Source organism: Leptonychotes weddellii, chromosome X (genome assembly GCF_054177405.1).
Source record: "Leptonychotes weddellii isolate Sample4059 chromosome X, ASM5417740v2, whole genome shotgun sequence".
NCBI classification, from domain to species: domain Eukaryota; kingdom Metazoa; phylum Chordata; class Mammalia; order Carnivora; family Phocidae; genus Leptonychotes; species Leptonychotes weddellii.
In genome coordinates this window covers 38,800,945-38,819,011 of record NC_138385.1, presented here as the reverse complement: position 1 = coordinate 38,819,011, position 18,067 = coordinate 38,800,945, and the positions used below count along the sequence as shown (strand labels likewise).

General features: G+C 46.0%; 1 protein-coding gene and 1 pseudogene across 2 annotated transcripts in view; both read left to right on the top strand.

Annotated features, from left to right (window-relative positions):
- The window catches only part of LOC145717809 (delayed-rectifier potassium channel regulatory subunit KCNS3-like), a 73,411-nt pseudogene extending 55,403 nt beyond the window's left edge, over nucleotides 1–18,008 (top strand). The window contains exons 3-4 of the transcript XR_014141246.1: nucleotides 10,365–10,734; nucleotides 14,095–18,008. The product of XR_014141246.1 is annotated as a delayed-rectifier potassium channel regulatory subunit KCNS3-like (transcript). The remainder of the gene's footprint in view (nucleotides 1–10,364; nucleotides 10,735–14,094) is intronic.
- ARMCX6 (armadillo repeat containing X-linked 6) lies at nucleotides 5–1,172 on the top strand (the record flags this gene model as incomplete). The annotated part of the gene is made up of 1 exon (XM_006752238.3): nucleotides 5–1,172. A coding segment is annotated over one exon (543 nt), but the record flags the coding sequence as incomplete, so codon positions are not given.
- Nucleotides 18,009–18,067: the final 59 nt, after the last annotated feature.

The following is an 18,067-nucleotide window of genomic DNA, read 5'->3' as shown; positions in this document are numbered from 1 at the left end:
TTTCAGGTGTGTACTTGACCTCTCTAAGTGTCCTTTCATTCAGGGAAAAATGTGGTTTGCTCAGCCCAAGGATGCTGGTTTTTCATTTAGCCACGGTATCAATGGTCATTTGACCGGCCTCTCCCTTGTTGGAAGCACCATCCCCACTCCCGACCCCGCTACTAAGGAGAAGGCTTTCTGTGCTCTGGATAACTTGAATGCAAGGGTTGAAAACCAGGGCCAGATTAAGATGTCCATCAATGGAGTGTGTCGGGAGACTGTGTCACATTGCTGCATCTCATTTCTGCAGCAGGCCGGATTCAATTTGTTAATAAGCATGACAGTTATTAATCACACGCTTGCCGAGTCCGTTTCAGACTTGAAGTTCCCTTTGACATCCGAGGGAAGTGGATGTGCCGAGGTTCAGGTTTTGAAACTGTCCATGGGTTTGTCTGAAAAGCCAGTCTTGGCAGGGGAATCGCTGGGTGCCCAAACGCTGCTCTCATTCGTGTCCCTCTTGATCAGGAACGGAAACACACAGGCTCCCCCCGACACCCTGGCCTCTTAGATGGCCGCCTGGAGCGGAGCGGAACCGAACGGGACGGAATCCACCCAAAAGCCTGCTGGTGAACACACCCCCGTGTTCTCATTCGAAGGGTCTGCAGTGGGTGCTGTTGAAGAGCCAGCCTTAGCCAGTCACCGCATCACAGGGTGCAAGTTACACTTGCTCCATGGAGGACCACACTCTTCTGGGCCAGGCAGGGGTCCCCCCAGAGCTCGGAGTAACTTCTTGGTTTTGCAGTCCGCAGGCCGTGTGCGCTGGCGGTTACTCCCTTGCGGCCTTCCTCCTGCGGCAAAGGGATCCTTTCAGCCGCCAGGCCAGCCGTGGCTACGGAACATCCTGTAAGAGCATGGCGAGGGAGGCCTTGCCCGTGGCGGTCTCCCTGTCCAAGCCGGGCCGCTTTGTGGAGACCAGACACGTGTTGGGGCTCGTGCTGAAAACGCATCTGTTGCCGCTTAGGTCGAATTCTTTCCCATTTACTCCTTCTTCTGTGCGAGCTGATGGATGGTGAACCTGTGCGTCCACGAAGGACACGCCCCTTGTCTGTGCTGTACTGACTTAACCTCATCCACCCAGGCCTACGTTTGTATGTATCATCAATAAAGTTGTGCGCTTTGATTGGCGAAAACGAGACGTGGAACTTGTCCCTGAGTTTACAGTCTGCATGCAGAGGAAGACAGAAGTAGGCGACCAACGCTGACTCCCTGGGGCCTATGCTCCCTGACAGGGGCGCGCTTCTGGGCGCTCACAGGCGGCGGGGGCAGAGGTGGGCGGGAGTGCTGAGGCTCGGCCTGGAGAAGGGGCTGGGGGCCAGGGGCGGAAGCCGGGGAGCAGAGGTGGGGCTGGTGGAATCAGGACTGCAGGACACAGCACCTGGGAAGCCGACGGCCCAGTGCCTGGCACCTGGAGCAGGGAAATCCCTCGAGGAAGGGCTTTCTCCTGGACTGCTAGCCTGGGCAGGAAGGGCAGTATCCTTGGGGTCTGTCTACGCATCCCCGGGGACCACCTGGCAACCCATCGCCGGGCATTCAGTGCCCAGGTCTAGCAACGATGGCTGCCGCTCGCTGCGTGGCCCCTTGGTGTCCTTCTCTCTCTCTCTCTCTCTCTCTCTCTCCTGCGAAGCGGCTGTTAAACCCACTTCCGGGCCCACTCCCTTCCTTGGGACCCCAAGCCCCAGTTGCTGGCAGAGGGAGAAGGGTTGGCCCCCGCTTCCTTCGGGGGAACCTCCTTTCGGCCCTCTCCCCGGTCCCTTCGGGGACCTCCGAGAAGGGGCCCGTGGAGCCCTGCGTGAACTCCCGGTCAGGGTGGTAGGGCAGACGCTGGGGTGCCTGGCAGGGCTATGGCCGGTCCATCGGGAGAGACGTCTCCGTCACCCCCATGCAAGCTCCTGGCCCCCCTGGGAGGAAAGGAGGAGCCCAGCCCTGTGCACGGAACCGCTCCGTGGAGTTGGGCGACTCAGGCAGCCTCCCCGCTGAGCGACGCCAGAGCCCTCCCAGCAGCCCGTGGCCCCTGCGTCACCAAAGCCAGCTTCCCTGAGGGGTTTTGACGTGTCAAGCGATGGTCCTCTTCCCCTAAGCCCTGGCCCACAGCACAGGCCACAAGAAGCTTCCCTCGGGCAGGGCTGCCTCTGTGCCTGGTGCCCTCTCCTGGTCTCCCTGGGCTGCTGCTCCGGGCCACGGTGCCCTGGGCATCCGCACTCTGCCTTCTGCATGCTCTCCTCCACACACACCATAGTCGTATTTGTTCCTCCCTCCTCCCGGGCTTTGGGGGGCAGGGGGATTACAACTCTTCAGCTTGTACCCGACCCCGCACCCTTCGGGCTGACTAGCAGGTACGGGTGCGGGCCGGGTCCCGGGACCATCTCTGGGGAACCTTCCAACCTGCAGCGGGGACACCGCCTCTCCCCAGGCACTGGCACCTTGGATGGCCAGCATGTGACTTGTGGTTGCTGTGACAACACACCCCCAGCAGGGCTCTCTCTCTCGCTCTCTCTCTCTCTCTCTCACACACACACACACACACACACACACACAGCACACACACCCCCCCCCCGGGGGGGCTTCCTCTGCTGGCTGCAGGGCCCTGTCATGTTTCCTAAGAGTTGCTAATGTGACCAGCCCTTTCTCCCAAGCCAGCCTCAGGGGGACTGGGCAGTGTTTCCCAAGCAGGGGTGCCCTGCAGACAGCTCCCACACCCACTTGTCCCAGGGGAGCCTGTTTGGCCAGTGCTGTCTTCAGCGACACCCCTTCATGCTCAGCCTCCTGAAGCACAGCACAAAGGCAGAAGATCTCCTTCCTCCTGGCTCGGGGTCCCAAACTAACAGGCACCTCCCCACTCCTCTGCGCTCTGCCGAATCCCCATTCGAGTGCTGCCACAGGCAGTTGTCCCCCCTCTCCGAGGCAGGCCCTTGGCCCTTTGGGGCCACAGCTGACTTCTAACACAGGGAGGGCCTGGAGACTGTCTGCTCATCTCCTGAGCAACTGTCTGTCACAGGGAAGCCCGTTGGCGTCCAAGGGTCTCCAGGGCGGGCCCCGGGCCCAAGGCAAGAGCCTCCGGTGCCTCTGCTGGCGCTGCCCTCCCCCAAACACTCCCCCCGTGTCGGGTAGCTCAGGCCCCTGGTCTGCCCTTTATGCCTTGCTGGCTTGCTGGGCCAGGCAGGAGCCCTAGGGGCGGGGGAGGGGGTTCGGGAGCATGCCTGCCAGTCAGGGCCCGATGGAGACATTCAGAGGCTGTCAGCCCCAGGAAGACCGTGGTGCACCCCCCGCCCCCCCCGCACACACACACCTAATCCAGAATGAAACGGCGTGGGGCCACCAACACTGAACGTGCCCACCTGCCTGCTACAGTGAACAGATTCTTTCTGGGCTTCCCCATGGTAAACGTTCGACAAGGGCATCAAAGCTGCAGCTGGTCACACTCCGTGGGGAAGTGCCCCGCCTTGACGGGGCCCGCCCCAGCCTAGCCTGCCTCTTGGGTAAATCTGGGGGCCCGTCCCCGCGGACTGCCTTCCAGCTCCACAAAAGGCCCGGTCTTGCTTCTTACGCATCTCCTGAGCACGTCCACTTTGGGTGCCTGTAGCTACCGGCTGCACACCAACTCCCAGTGCCCTCCCCAGCTTGCCACCTCTCCTGGGGGTCTTGGGATTTGCGCTCCCCCCTCCCCGCCCCCATGAAGGGCACACACAGGAGGTTGCAGACACCCGGCTTCCCGGCCCATACAGCCAGTCTCAGACTCTGCCTCCTCACCGGGACCCCACGCGCTGGTCTCAAAGCCGTTTCCACCACCAACCCCTCACTTTGAAGTGCCACCCACAGACAGGCACGGCCCTCACCAGGTCAATCTGTCAGCTGCCACAGCGCCATTCCTCTTCGAGTTTGACCACTGTGGCCAGGGCTGGCCCCAGGCTCCCTTCGGCACCCCCCACCCAGTTGGTCTAAGATGCAGATGGGTGCCTCACCACAGTCCAGCACAGTCCCGCAGAGGGTTGGCCAATCCCTTGTCTGCTACACGTGCCCCAGGCGTCACCTCACACTCTGTCACTTGCTTCCTCTCTTTGCTCAGGGCCTCCAGTTCCCCCTGAGGGCAGGCTCCTTCTCCCTTAGTGCCTCTTGTTTCCATGTGTGGCTTAGGCTGCCCTCCCTCATGCCCCGATTACAGAGAGTCTCCCGTATGGTTTCCTAATTCCTTCACACCTTTCCCCTGAAAGGGTCGTCTCACAGATCTCCTTGGAGTTTACCTTTGTGCAACGTGGGAGGGTGACCCAACTTCACTTCTTCCCCCAGTGGGTAACAGGTAACCCAGCACCACTTCTCACTCCAGTCTCCTGCTGCAGTGTGGTGCATCTGGGAGCCTCATGCACCCAGCCGGGCATCCCCTCTGCGGCTCCCTGGTGTCAAGTCTCCCCGGGGCACACCTTTCTCCCAGGAACCTCTAACTGACTCGGGAACCCTCAGCTCACTGGGGGGGGGCCTATGGCCGGTGGTGTGTGAGTTAGCAGGGAGGTGGGTGTTGGTGCTTGTGAGCAGGCCTCTGCCCCAGGTTCCTTCTCAGGACATACTCTGGCCCAGAGGAAACTTAGGAACGCCGTCCCCTGGCTTACTTTAACAACATGGGAAAGCAGGGACCGGTTTCTCCCCTCACCACAGTAAGTTGATTCGTGTGAGAGTAGAGCAAGTTGAATAAACAGTGCTGTGTATATTTTCATAAATATTATCTATGTTTTACATCATATATGTAATTTTACATTTTCTAAGATTGTATAAATTATCTTTTAATGATACACGAAGAATGGCATAGCAGTTTCTACCTCCTGACAGATATATTGGGCTTGCATGGGAAAAGTCAGTAAGAGACTAATTTTTCTCCCTGTTTTTTATGCCTTTTGAATTTTGTACACATATATTTTTTCATTCTAAAATAAATTTAATAAGAAACAATTACTGTGGGGCGCCTGGATGGCTCAGTCGTTAAACGTCTGCCTTCGGCTCGGGTCATGATCCCGGGGTCCTGAGATCGAGCCCCGAGCAGGGAGCCTGCTTCTCCCTCTCCCACTCCCCCCTGCTTGTGTTCCTGCTCTCGCTGTGTCTCTCTCTGTCAAATAAATGAATAAAATCTTTGAAAAAAAAAAAAGAAACAATTACTGTTGATTTGTATAAAAGTTCTTGATGTAGCATTGTCATTCTACAGTCATTTTTGTGAACTCTCTTATTAGTTTTATTATTTTGCTGCTTTTTACTTTCTGACTTTTAAGTAGATATACATACTTTACAAATTATGACAGTTTTATCTCTTCCTGTTCAATATTTTATAGCTCATTTCTTTTTCTTATCTCATTGCACTGTCAAAGACCTCCAGAACAACAGTATTGATGATACAGTGCATACTTGCCTTGTTTCCCATTTTAATGGTCGATGTTTCTGCAGTAAGGTTGATGTTTGCTGTGTAGGTTTTTGAATAGGTAATCTATCATATATTTATATAATAGAATTTATAAAGCAGTAAAAATGAGTGAGCTAGATTTCTATATATCAGTCTAGACAATTCTCAGAAACCTAATGTTGTGTGAAATAAGCAATTTGTAGAAGGATATGGATAATGCCATTTATATAATTTTAAGCATACAAAACAATGCTATATATTATTTTGGATAGATATATTTCTAGAACAATTTAAAATGGGTACTGAAAGATGCACATCAATTTTACAGTATCAATTACCTCTGGGAAGGGATGGAAGAAAGTGTGACTTTAACAGTATATGTAGTTTAATTTGATCTGTTAATACAAAGATATTAAACAAATACCAGAAAGTGTTAATGTTTCTTAATTATGGATGATATATATTCATATAATCTCACTTTTGTCTGTATCTCTCTTTTTTTAATTACAAAGAAAGATGCATTGTTTGCCCAATACAACCAATAAAAAAAGACCTTCACAGGGGTGCCTGGGTGGCTCTTTAGGTCAAGTGTCTGCCTTTGGCTCAGGTCATGATCCCAGGGTACTGGGATCAAGCCCCCGGTGGAGCCCTGTGTGGGGTTCCCTGCTCAGCTGGGAGTCTGATTCTCCCTCTTACTCTGCCCCTCCCCCTGTTCATGCTCTCTCTCTCTCAAATAAATAAGTAAAATCTTAAAAAAAAGACCCTCACCTAGACACATCCTGAAGTAAGTTTTAGAATAATAAAGATTAAAAGGAGACCCTAAAATCTTTCGAGGGTAGGGGGAAAGTCATCTACAGATCATATTGACATCAGAGTTCTTATTCATAACACTGGATGGTCAATGTCAATGAATAAATGCCTTTAAATCCTTAGAAAATATGCTTTTCTTTATTATTCTATCTCTAAACACACTATCAAGTAGTTACGTGGTGACAATAAAGATGTTTTTAAGACTGAAAGTACTCAGAAAATTTATCTCCTGTGGACCTTCTCTTAGGAGTTATTTGAACATGTCCTCCAACTAAACAAGGTAGTACTCAAGTCAAAGAGAAATATAGAATCAAGGAAATGGTGATCCAAACTTGGGAAAGCAATAAAAGTTAGTGTTAAGATAATAGCCAAACAGCGCACTTGGTTGACCAGACCAAAGTGGAACAAAACGGCAGAGGATTTGAGGTAGTGGGTGAACTCATGAATAAAAGGGGACTTGGTAAAATCAGTTGAGAGGTTAGAAAAATTAGAGGCAAATAAGGGAGGAAAAACAATTAGCAGAACCTCTAAGAAAATATTACAGTGATGGTTCCTAATGAACCATGCCTTTTGTATCCATATCATTGTGTAGTCCCCTCCCACATTGACTCTGGACCTAGCCATGTGAAATTTGGGGGGCAGTTTGAACATAAACAAACATAACCCATGAGGAGGCTTGAACAGTGCATTTTCCATGGGGCTTGCACTCTTCCTACTCTGAAACCACCATGTGTGGAAGCCCAAGCTAACCTGCTAGAGGAAAAAAACATGTAGAATAGACATGAACTGTTCCAACTGACGACCCCTAGAAAGAGCTGCCAGATAAAATATAGAACTCCCAGTTAAATTTGAATTTCAGATGAACATAAAACATTTGTTGATATAAGTGTGCCCCAAACATTGCATGGGGCAAACTTATACTAAAACAATTATTAATTATTTTTTTGAAATTCAAATTTAACTGGGCATCTTCTATTTTATTGCTATATCTAGCTACCTTAGCTACAGGAAAATCAGCCCCCAGCTAATCTGCCAGCTGGCTTGAACCACATGAATAACCTCAGGCAAGAATAGCAGAAGAACCAACCAGTCAAGTCCAGTGCAAATTCCTGATCCACAAAACAAGGAGCACATAAGATGGCTGTTTTAAGCTACTGAATTTTGGAGTGGTTTTTTACATAGCGATAGATACACAAAACAAAAGAAAATGCGTACTTGCTCCAAATAGGCAACAAATTAAGTTAGAGTTCAGCATTTGACGGTGTATAAGGAAAAAGAATCTATGGAATCTCGAATCTAAGAACAGTATCATTTAAATGACTCAAGAGCCTTGACCTTGGATTCCAGAACATTTCTAAGAAACTATAGTGGGCTACATTAAATCAGAAGCTAATCCCAGATGTCTCTGGGATCTGACCATTCCAGATAAGATGGGCAGGTTTGAACTAGCGCCTAAATTGTTAAGTAAATATCCCCAGGGTAAGATGCATTTGTAGCCTGATAAAACTTAACACCTAGCTCTACCACACCAGAAGACAGGCGATAAGTAGACCATGGCTGCATGGCTCTCAGAACCTTCTGAAGTGACCAAATGGTTATAAAGGTAACCCTCCAACATCCCACAAAAGACCTAGGTTGAACTTGTGAAAGCACCTGAGGGAGTCAGTTGGTGTCATCATCAAAGCAATGATGCCTTCATGGCATCTTGAAAGCAAAAGGGAATGCTGCTGAGATTTCTTCTTTATATACCATATCTGTATCTACATCTATATGTCTATTCTATATAGATATGTCTATATCATCCATATCTATATAGAAAGTGCCAGTTTACTTTTATACTATATTCTGTAACAACGGAGTCTCCCAGTAAAGTTTTCTGCTTTCAACTCTGGAAGCTGAAAATCATGAACAGAATTTAGATGATTACAACTACATAAAATGATGCTAGTTGCTGAGCCTGTTGTGTCCTAATACTCAAATCTATTTGGTATAGTTTTGGAAAATGACTCACATATCACTTTGGGGATGATATTTCAAGTTGGCAAAAGACTTAATAAAATACAGCTGGCAGAACTTGCTATGTAGAAAATGATAAAAGAAGAAAGGAGAGTAGATACCAGTAGAGCTGGTATCCTCATTCTATAAAGTGAGAAGTGAACAAATCCTGGTGAAAGTTTAGGAAAGAATAAATGTTTATGTATATATTTAAAGTTACATTTAACTACTTTCTTTATTTTAATTGATTTCATGACCTATTTCCTCCTTAAGAAAGCAAGCTTCATAAGGGCTATCTCTGTCTTGCTTGCTACCAAATTCCAAATGTTTTGAATAGTGCCTGGCACACATGGTGCTCAATAAATAGTTGTTGATTGTGTGATTAAACTATGATTACTAATAATACTATAAACGTTAGGAGTAAGAGAGGGGGAGGACGAATTATGAAATAAATGAGCTTCAGTGTCCTATTTTCATAGCAGAAGGTCATTAGAGGTACAAGTGTATTTTTGGCATTTTGAAGATAACCACGGGAATAGTTCTCAGTCTTGGCACTACTAACATTTGGGGCTGGAGACTGTCTTGTGCATTGCAGGATCCCTAGCCTTTACCCATAAGATGTCAGTAGTGCCCTTGTCCTCAGCTGTGACAATGAAAAATGTCTCCAGACACTTGACAAATTTCCCCGCGGGGGGGGGGGGGGGAGGCGTGCAAAATTACCCTGGTTGAAAACCAGAGTGACAGAAGGAGCTAAAATCAGAAAAGTTAAGAAAGGTTGCCACTGGACTCTAGGGAGTGGTACTATGTCTAGGGAAGAGCAGGAGGGGAAATTATTCATTTTCATCATAAATTCTCTAATTGCACTGTTATCATATGTATGTATTGGTCTGAGAAATATTAATGTTTATAGAAAAACAGTAATGAAGTGGAATCAATGAGACTTTGAGACAAGCTAGCAATATAGGATGAGGGAGAAGGAAGAAGTCAGTAATAACTAGGTTTCTGGCAGGGACAGCTGGGTGGATGGTGGTTGTGTCCATGGAGACAGGGAAGACCAGAGGGGGAAACATTTTGGCGTGGGACTGGAGAATGATGGCTCCAATTTCAAACATGTTGAACATGAAAAAGCTGCAGGATATGCAATCTGTAGGCATTAAATAAATTAATCTTGAAACTCAGGATATATTGACTTTTGAGTCATTAACATATAGATGGTAACTGAAGCCATAGCAGTGGATGAGTTTCATGAAAAGAGAGGAGACCTGAGAGCAAGACCTCAAGATAGAGTGTGTTACATTCTGGTGTTTTTTTCATGCTTCTGCATTTTTAAAATTATTATCAGGACCGTATTGTAAATGTTGTTTAATTCATTTTTAAAATAAATTTCTCTTTGCAAACATAATGCATATTTATTGAGAATATTTCAAAAATAAATAGATAAGCACAAACTCCTGTCCAGAATCAGAATGGCAGCTTTAATACTAGACAATCAAATTGAGTGGGCACTGAGCACTAATTATGTGTGAGGCAGATGGAGATTCAATAGTAAACAAAACAGTCACCGTTCTTGTGTTCACAGAGCTTACCATGTAGTGGGGAATACAGGCAAAGAAAACAGAAAATACAATGGAGAGTGATGAATGCCAAGAAAATTAGTGATGAAAAGCCACTTCAACTAAAGATGCAATAGGATGTGATTTAAGCATCTTTTGTGTTACCCATTTTTCTCTTAATAGGCATGAGCTCAGTTGCTAGAACAGGAAGAAACTGTGTTGTATGTTTCTTTGCCCCCTGTGCCGCGTAAGTAAGAAAGCTCAGAAAGGCTGGCAGAAAACATGGAGTTGTTTGCCTTTCTCGGCCTGACTAGAGACTCTCAAAACCAAGCCTGGGAGTACACTGAGCTCTAACTCCTTCACAGACAGCATCTCCATTAATTTAAATTGGTTTTATGCTTGACAGTCTGTTCAGTTAATTTTCCAGGAACTCTCTAGTTGCGTTTCTACATTCTCAAGTCAGCCGCTAGATAATACTGAATTTCAGAAAGGGGAGAGATGGTTTGTATATTTCTTTCTTTTTGTATTGTAGTAAAAACATTTAATGTGAGAAATATCCTGTTAATAAATTTGTATATTTCTTAAAGGTAAGAAGCATGCACAAATTGACAATAAGAGCCACCACGGAGCAGAAGATTCATAATAAGAAGCATAGACAAATGGGCAAAATAAGGAATAACAGAGACAAGTCAATTTGCAAGAAGTAATCTGTCCCCAAGGTAGCACTGGAGATAAGTCTTCCCCCCAAGCAGCAAAGAAGAGAGACTGAACCCTTAGCCACCTCTGTCTAATGACTTGGAACATAAGGAAAATTCTTGGTATCAGGGAAAACAACTCCGACCCTTGTCTTTGATGGATTTTCTAAAAAAAAAAAACAAACAAAAAACTGTTTCAATAAAACCTGGTATCCCTCAAAGATGGGGAATCAAAATGGAATGGCACAATAGGTAAAGACAGGTAAGAGAGATAAAGGACCTGAAAAATGCATGGCAAATAAAGGAAACTCATCTGAAAAAAAGTAGATGAAAACTGTCACCAAATATTTCACCACGAATTAGAAAGTTTTAATGAAGCAATTAAGCAAGAGCTCAAGAAAAGGATGGCGAGATAAGAATGAACTACAATATGAGCTGTCAGGCCTCAGGGAAAATGTAAGAGAATCACAAAGAGGAAAGCAGAAGTGACAGAAACACAGGGAAGAAAGAAACTATAGCAAAACTCTAGCAATTGATGTCAAGTCTATGTAAATTTAGGACAAAGACCAAAACAAATGTGGTGATTATGGTTACGGAACAAATGTAATGGTGATAACCCAGATGAAATAGAAATGATATAATTAACAGCAATTGGGAGAGGAAAGAAAAAGGTGGGAGGTAATATAAATATGTTGGTTTTCTTACCCTTAGTAGCTGCAGTCAAAAGATACCATCTAAAGCAGTCAAACGTGGCAATAAGAGTCTAAGTATATTCAGTAGGCACAAAGGGAAACACTAAGAAATATAACTTAAGCAATGAAAATTGGGTGTATAAAAAGAGGAAAGGGAGAAGGGAAGAAAAGGAAATATGTATAAGCATTGAATCATTATTTGTAATATCAAGAAAAAAATGGGGAATAAAACGCTAAATATCCACACATAAGGGACTGACTAAATAATTATGACATATTCATGCAACAAAATACTATTCGGCTATAAACTAAAAAACATTTTTATGTAGTGATATCAAATGATTGACAAGATTATTATATGTGTGTGAATATATACATATATATATAATTCTCTAGAATTGTGTACAAGAAACTGGTAACATTGCCTGTAGTGGGGGAGTATTAGGTAGTGGTGACAGAAAGGTGGGAAGGAGATTTTTAACGTATACCCTTCGTTATCTTTTGAACTTTGAACCATTAGGATGTAACTAATTTTTTTTAAATAAATTTAAGAAGAAATGTAAAGAATTGGTTGACCTGTCTTTGCACAGCCTTGTGGATATCATGTTATGTGAGATGCCTGATACACCTTTGTAGAGCTTCCTAACTCTTCATACTATGTTTCTTGTTCTAACCCCCAAGGACTAAGGCAAACACATGGGAGGGCAGTGTCCTGGCTGCCCACTTGGCCCCCTGTGTCCCTGCCCATTCTTAACCTTGGTCTGGTGCAGTCCCTTCAGCAAGTAAAAATGATAATGTTATAAAAATATTTAACTAAACTAAATATAATTCCCCCTGTAAATAATGTTCTCATGTAGCCCATTCACCATTAAAACTACTTAGGATTAGGGCGCCTGGGTGGCTCAGTTGGCTAAGCGACTGCCTTCGGCTCAGGTCATGATCCTGGAGTCCCGGGATCGAGTCCCACATCGGGCTCCCTGCTCGGCAGGGAGTCTGCTTCTCCCTCTCCCGCTCCCCCCTCTTGTGCTCTCTCTCTCTCAAAATAAAAATAAATAAAATCTTTAAAAAAAAAACTACTTAGGATTATAACCTCACACAAAGAGAAGCAAGCTACTGCCTGTACCTTGCTCAAGAAACTTAGAGTTCTCAAAGCTAATTTTTAAAACTCATAGCCATCGAATATTACTCAGCCGTCAGAAAGGATGAATAGTTACCATTTGCATCGATGTGGATGGAACTGGAGGGGATTATGCTGAGTGAAATAAGCCAATCAGAGAAAGACAATTATATGGTTTCACTCATCTGTAGAATATAAGAAACAGCACAGAGGATCATAGGGGAAGGGAGGGAAAACTGAGTGGGAAGTCATGAAAGAGGGAGAAAAACCATGAAAGACTTTCAACTATAGGAAACAAACTGAGGGTTTCTGGAGGGGAGGTGGGTGGAGTAATTGGGTGATGGGCATTAAAAAGGGCAGGTGAGGGGCGCCTGGGTGGCTCAGGCGTTAAGCGTCTGCATTGGCTCAGGTCATGATCCCAGGGTCCTGGGATCGAGCCCTGCCTCGGGCTCCCTGTTCAGCAGGAAGCCTGCTTCTCCCTCTCCCATTCCCCCTGCTTGGGTTCCCTCTCTTGCTGTCTCTCTCTCTGTCAAATAAATAAATAAAATCTTTAAAAAAAAAAAAAAGAAGGATACGTGATGTGATGAACACTGGGTGTTATGTGCAACTGATAAATTGTTGAACACCACATCTGGGACTAATGATGTACTACATGTTGGCTAATTGAATTTAAATTAAAAAAAAAAGAAAAAACCTCATAGCCATCAATTTAGAGTTTTGCTAAATTCCAAAAGCTCTCATTACATATCGGGAAGCAGGCCTGGAAGACTCTGACTATAGATCTTTGCTAGATGCTATAGGTAGTGAGAACTTGGGACCTAAAGGAAGTGTCCATTGGAGAGGAATTTTGTGGAGGGAGAGAGAAGAAGGAATCACAACCAGCCCCGTCTCCTGGCTCAAATCAATCCCTATATCGAAACCCTAGAGGGGGTGGGGATTAGAAATGACCAGATCTGATATCGGAAAATCTCAGAACATTAGGGTGAGTTTCTCACTTCCCCAGGCACAAGCTTCAAAAAGTGTGGGGTCTGGCATGGGGCAGCCCAAGTGGGAGGATAGATAAGGCTGAGAGAGAAGGTTGGTGGGAACATACCCCCCGCACTTCCTTTACCTCCACCCCACCGCCCCGCCCCTGCCCTGTTTAGAAAGTCACCAAATCATTGTACCACCCAGTTTAAAAGTCTGGATAGTGAAAAATACAGAACTCTAGATACATATTTGCACATTGACAATTGGTCCTTGTGAGATGCAAATATTTATTCAAAGGGAGATACATGACATGGTTATTTGAAGTACTTTTTTTTAAAAGATTTTTATTTATTTACTTGACAGAGAGAGACACAGCGAGAGAGGGAACACAAGCAGGGGGAGTGGCAGAGGGAGAAGCAGGTTTCCCGCTGAGCAGGCGGGGCTCGATCCCAGGACCCTGGGATCATGACCTGAGCCGAAGGCAGATGCTTAATGACTGAGCCACCGAGGTGCCCCTTATTTGAAGTACTTATTTGTGGTCATAACTTGAGCCATCAAAGTACCTTCAAAATCACCCCATATCCATACATCCAAGAACAAAGAACAATAGAATACTGATGGCTAAACTTAATGGAGACCTTGCCAGGGTTAAAAAAAAACATGATCAAATAAACCAGAAGAACCAGTTTGAGCTACTCCACTGCTAGGGGAGAGGGAGCAAGAGAATATAAAAGTAAAATGAAAAAAAAAAAGAAGGGGTCTATAGGGAGAGCTGGGGGCGGGGAGAGCATCCGTGGAACAATAGGACTTAATTCTTGTCCTTTTCCTTTTCCCTCCTCTTTAGGAGTGACTATGGTGAAGCACTTGATCATCCCCCCCTTTTTTTAATTGTTGTTCCAAAAGCAGCAGAAACCACAGATATGCCTAGTGTGTTGACATATGCCTAGGTACAGTGGAATCGAGGTAGAATAGCATTGCAAGGGAAGGTATAAAGACCGTGCCTATTCACAAGCAAACAAACCCAGACAAATACATGGGAATAAAACCACAAAAGAAATGGGAAAGATCATTAAAAAGAAAGATTCAACAAAATGAAAGAAGGATTTAGATAAGGGTGCCTAGATGGGAAAATTATAAAGATGCCAATGCTTGCCAATTAACCCATAAACTCAGTGCAATTCCAATGAAAACATTACATATTGGATTCTGCAAGGACAGGAGGACAGACAGACCCCAGGCGGGCCACCTGGCTCTCCCGCCGCCGCCTCGGCGGGCGCGGGGCTGCGTGGCGAGGCCTGATCCCTGCAGCGCGGGCGGGCGGCATCGTAGAACTCAGCGAGCCTGAGTCGCCCGGACTCTTGCAGTTCCCGGCAGAGTGTGTGCCACAAAGCAGACGCCGTCAACAGGAGAAGCTTAGGGTTCTACAGATGTTCTACAGATGACAAAGGAGCCGGTCGTTGGAGGATCCTATCTCACCCAAATCTGGGAGAGCGATTTCCCAGCAATTGCTCTGGGTGATACAACCAAAGAACAGGAGTCTTCTCTTCTTTTTGGCCACTAAATGCCTACGTGCACCACACATTCCATGAGGGAAGAAGGGTGGAGCTTCTTGGATGATGATGGACATTTCACTGGACAGAATGAAGGCAGAGAGTGTGACATCTACACCACAAGGGTGCAGTGTGAACTTCCTCATCTCCCTTCCCGTCCAGCTCCCTGCCTCCTCTATCCACCGCGGTGTTGGGTGAGTTTTTTCCATTGCCCTGGACAAGAGGAGGAACTTGTCAATTTTAAAGGGGGGGGTGGTTAAGCAGTGCGTTGACCAAAGCATCCTTGTGCAGTTTCCTCACACCAGACTCAGAAAGCTGCTCACCTGCCACTCAGAAGAGGCCATTCTGGAGCCGGGCGATTACCACAATGAGGCCAATAAAGAGTGTACTATTTTGATCGGAACACCTCCTTATTCAGATGTGTTTTGCATTTTTATTACACGGGAAAGCTGCAATGTCATTGGAGGAACTGTGTGTGTTTTTGTTCTGCCAGGAGATGGAGTAGGGGGGCCTTGAGGAGCTCTTCATCAGTTTCTGCTGCAGTGTTACCAGGAACGCAAAGAATAAAACCACAGAGGAGGACTGGGACCAGGAGAGCAATGGCATGAATACCAGTTCCTCCTCTGAAGAGTTTTCTCTGAGAAGGAGCTGGAGAAGTTTGACAAGGGGTGATTTGGTCACTTCCTGAAGAAGATCTGGATTCGAATGGAAAACCCAGCCTACTGCCTGCCTGTCCCCCAAGTTCATTGCCATCTCCTCCGTGAGCATGACGCTGGCCTCCATTGTGGCCGTGTGTGTCCACAGTATATCAGAGTTCCAGAAAGAGGACGGAAAAGTGGATGACGCCATGCTGGAAGGCTTGGAGACTGCGTGCAGCACTTGGTTCATCTGCGACTTTGCCAGCCTGTTGGGCGCTGCTCCCTGTCAAAAGAAATTCTGGAAGAATGCTCTGAACATAATTGCCCTTGCCTTCATTATTCCCTTCTATGCCACTTTGGCTGTAGACACCAAGGAGGAAGAGAATGAGGACATTGAGAACACGAGCAGGGTGGTTGAGATCCTCAAGCTTATGGGGATCTTCCAAATTCTCAAGCTTGCCTGGCACTACGTAGGACTTTGGTCTCTAGGTGCCACACTGAGACACAGCTACCATGAGGTTGGGCTGCTGCTTCTCTTGCTGTTTGTGGGCATTTCCATCTTTTCTGTGCTTATCTACTCTGTGGAGAAAGATGACCACATGCCCAGCCTCACCAGCATCCCCATCTGCTGGTGGTGGGCCACCATCAGCTCGACTACTGTGGACTATGGGGACACCCACTCAGTCACCTTGGCCGGGAAGCTAATTACCAGCACGTGCATCATCTGCGGCATCTTGGTGACTGGATGGGTGTCTCCACATTATCTCCAACAAGTTTTCCAGAAGCAGAAACACACTGATGTGGACCAGCGCAGTGAGGACCCACCAGGGAAGGGTCATGAGCTATCTTGCTTTAACATTAGAGATATTTGTGCACACCAGATGCACGTCTTCACTACCAGTCTATCTTCTGTGGGAACTGTGGTGGGCAATCCCAATTCCACAGGTGCTTCAAGCATTGAAGACAGTGAGAATGTTTATAACACAACATCCTGGGACAATTACACTGCAAAATGAACAGGGACATTTGTGCCTGTATCTTGTGTCCCTTCCTGATGTTAGCTTAACACAGTTTTAATAAACCTCAATGGGTTCATTAAAATCGTTTAATTCTCAGGGTGTACCTTTCAGCCATAGTTGGACGTTCGTTGCTCCAAAATGATAAAATATTCTTTATTTTCCTCATTAAAGTGAATTAAATGCTTGTTCTGAAATTTATTTTTTACAAGAGAGAGTTGAGCTAAGATTTTGGGAAAAAAAGTAAATGGTATTGGGTGGGATTTATTACTATGGCTTATGTATCAGTCTGTATTTGTCATTTTCTCACATTAAGCTAACTGTAAATTACTGATAAGTAGAATCAAAGGCTCAGCGACTGAAGATTACATGCATGTTGGATCCACAAAATGAGACAATACATGTAAATCTATGTTCATGTTCTAGACATGGAAACTGGGACCCTAATTATGGGGAAAAATTGGATTCTGTAGTAAATGGCATTAGTATAACTAATTGTACCTTTAGAGAAAATTAAGATACAAAGTCTACCTCAAAGCAAAGGTACACAAACACACACACATTACACATACACACCACTAGTAGGTTACAAAGGGAGCTAATTCTTAAAAAACTGTACTTATATTAGAGGAAATACAGGCAAAAGTATTCTAGTAAACGTGGGATGTGAAGACTGTCCTAAATAAATGAAAACACAAAAGTTCAATAGAAAACATTGACAAAAACAGAAAACTTATATTCCAGATTGATTGAAAATACCACACCAAAAAAAAGAAAAAAATCAAGGAAAGGGCTGAGGGAAACCATTGCAGCACGTGAGTTCAACATGTGCCAACACCCATATTTCAAGTGTGGCTAATGACTACCATGTGCCAAGCGCAGCAAGTCTATACATAGAACATGAACTTGCTCTACTTTCACACGAATCAACTTACTGTGGTGAGGGGAGAAACCGGTCCCCGCTTTCCCATGTTGTTAAAGTAAGCCAGGGGACGGCGTTCCTAAGTTTCCTCTGGGCCAGAGTATGTCCTGAGAAGGAACCTGGGGCAGAGGCCTGTTCACAAGCACCAACACCCACCTCCCTGCTAACTCACACACCACCTGCCATAGGCCCCCCCAGTGAGCTGAGGGTCCCCGAGTCAGTTAGAGGTTCCTGGGAGGAAGGTGTGCCCCGGGGAGACTTGACACCAGGGAGCCGCAGAGGGGATGCCCGGCTGGGTGCATGAGGCTCCCAGATGCACCACACTGCAGCAGGAGACTGGAGTGAGAAGTGGTGCTAGCCACCATGATCAAGTGGGATTTATCCCCGGGATGCAAGGGTGGTTCAACATTCGCAAATCAATCAGTGTGATAGAACACATTAATAAGAGGAGGGAGAAGAACCATGTGGTCCTCTCAATTGATGCAGAAAAAGCATTTGACAAAATACAACATCCTTTCCTGATTAAAACTCTCCAGAGTATAGGGATAGAGGGAACATTCCTCAAGCTCATAAAATCCATCTATGAAAAACCCACAGCAAATATCATCCTCAATGAGGAAAAGCTGAGAGCCTTTCCCTTAAGATCAGGAACACGTCAAGGGTGCCCACTCTCACCACTGTTGTTCAACAT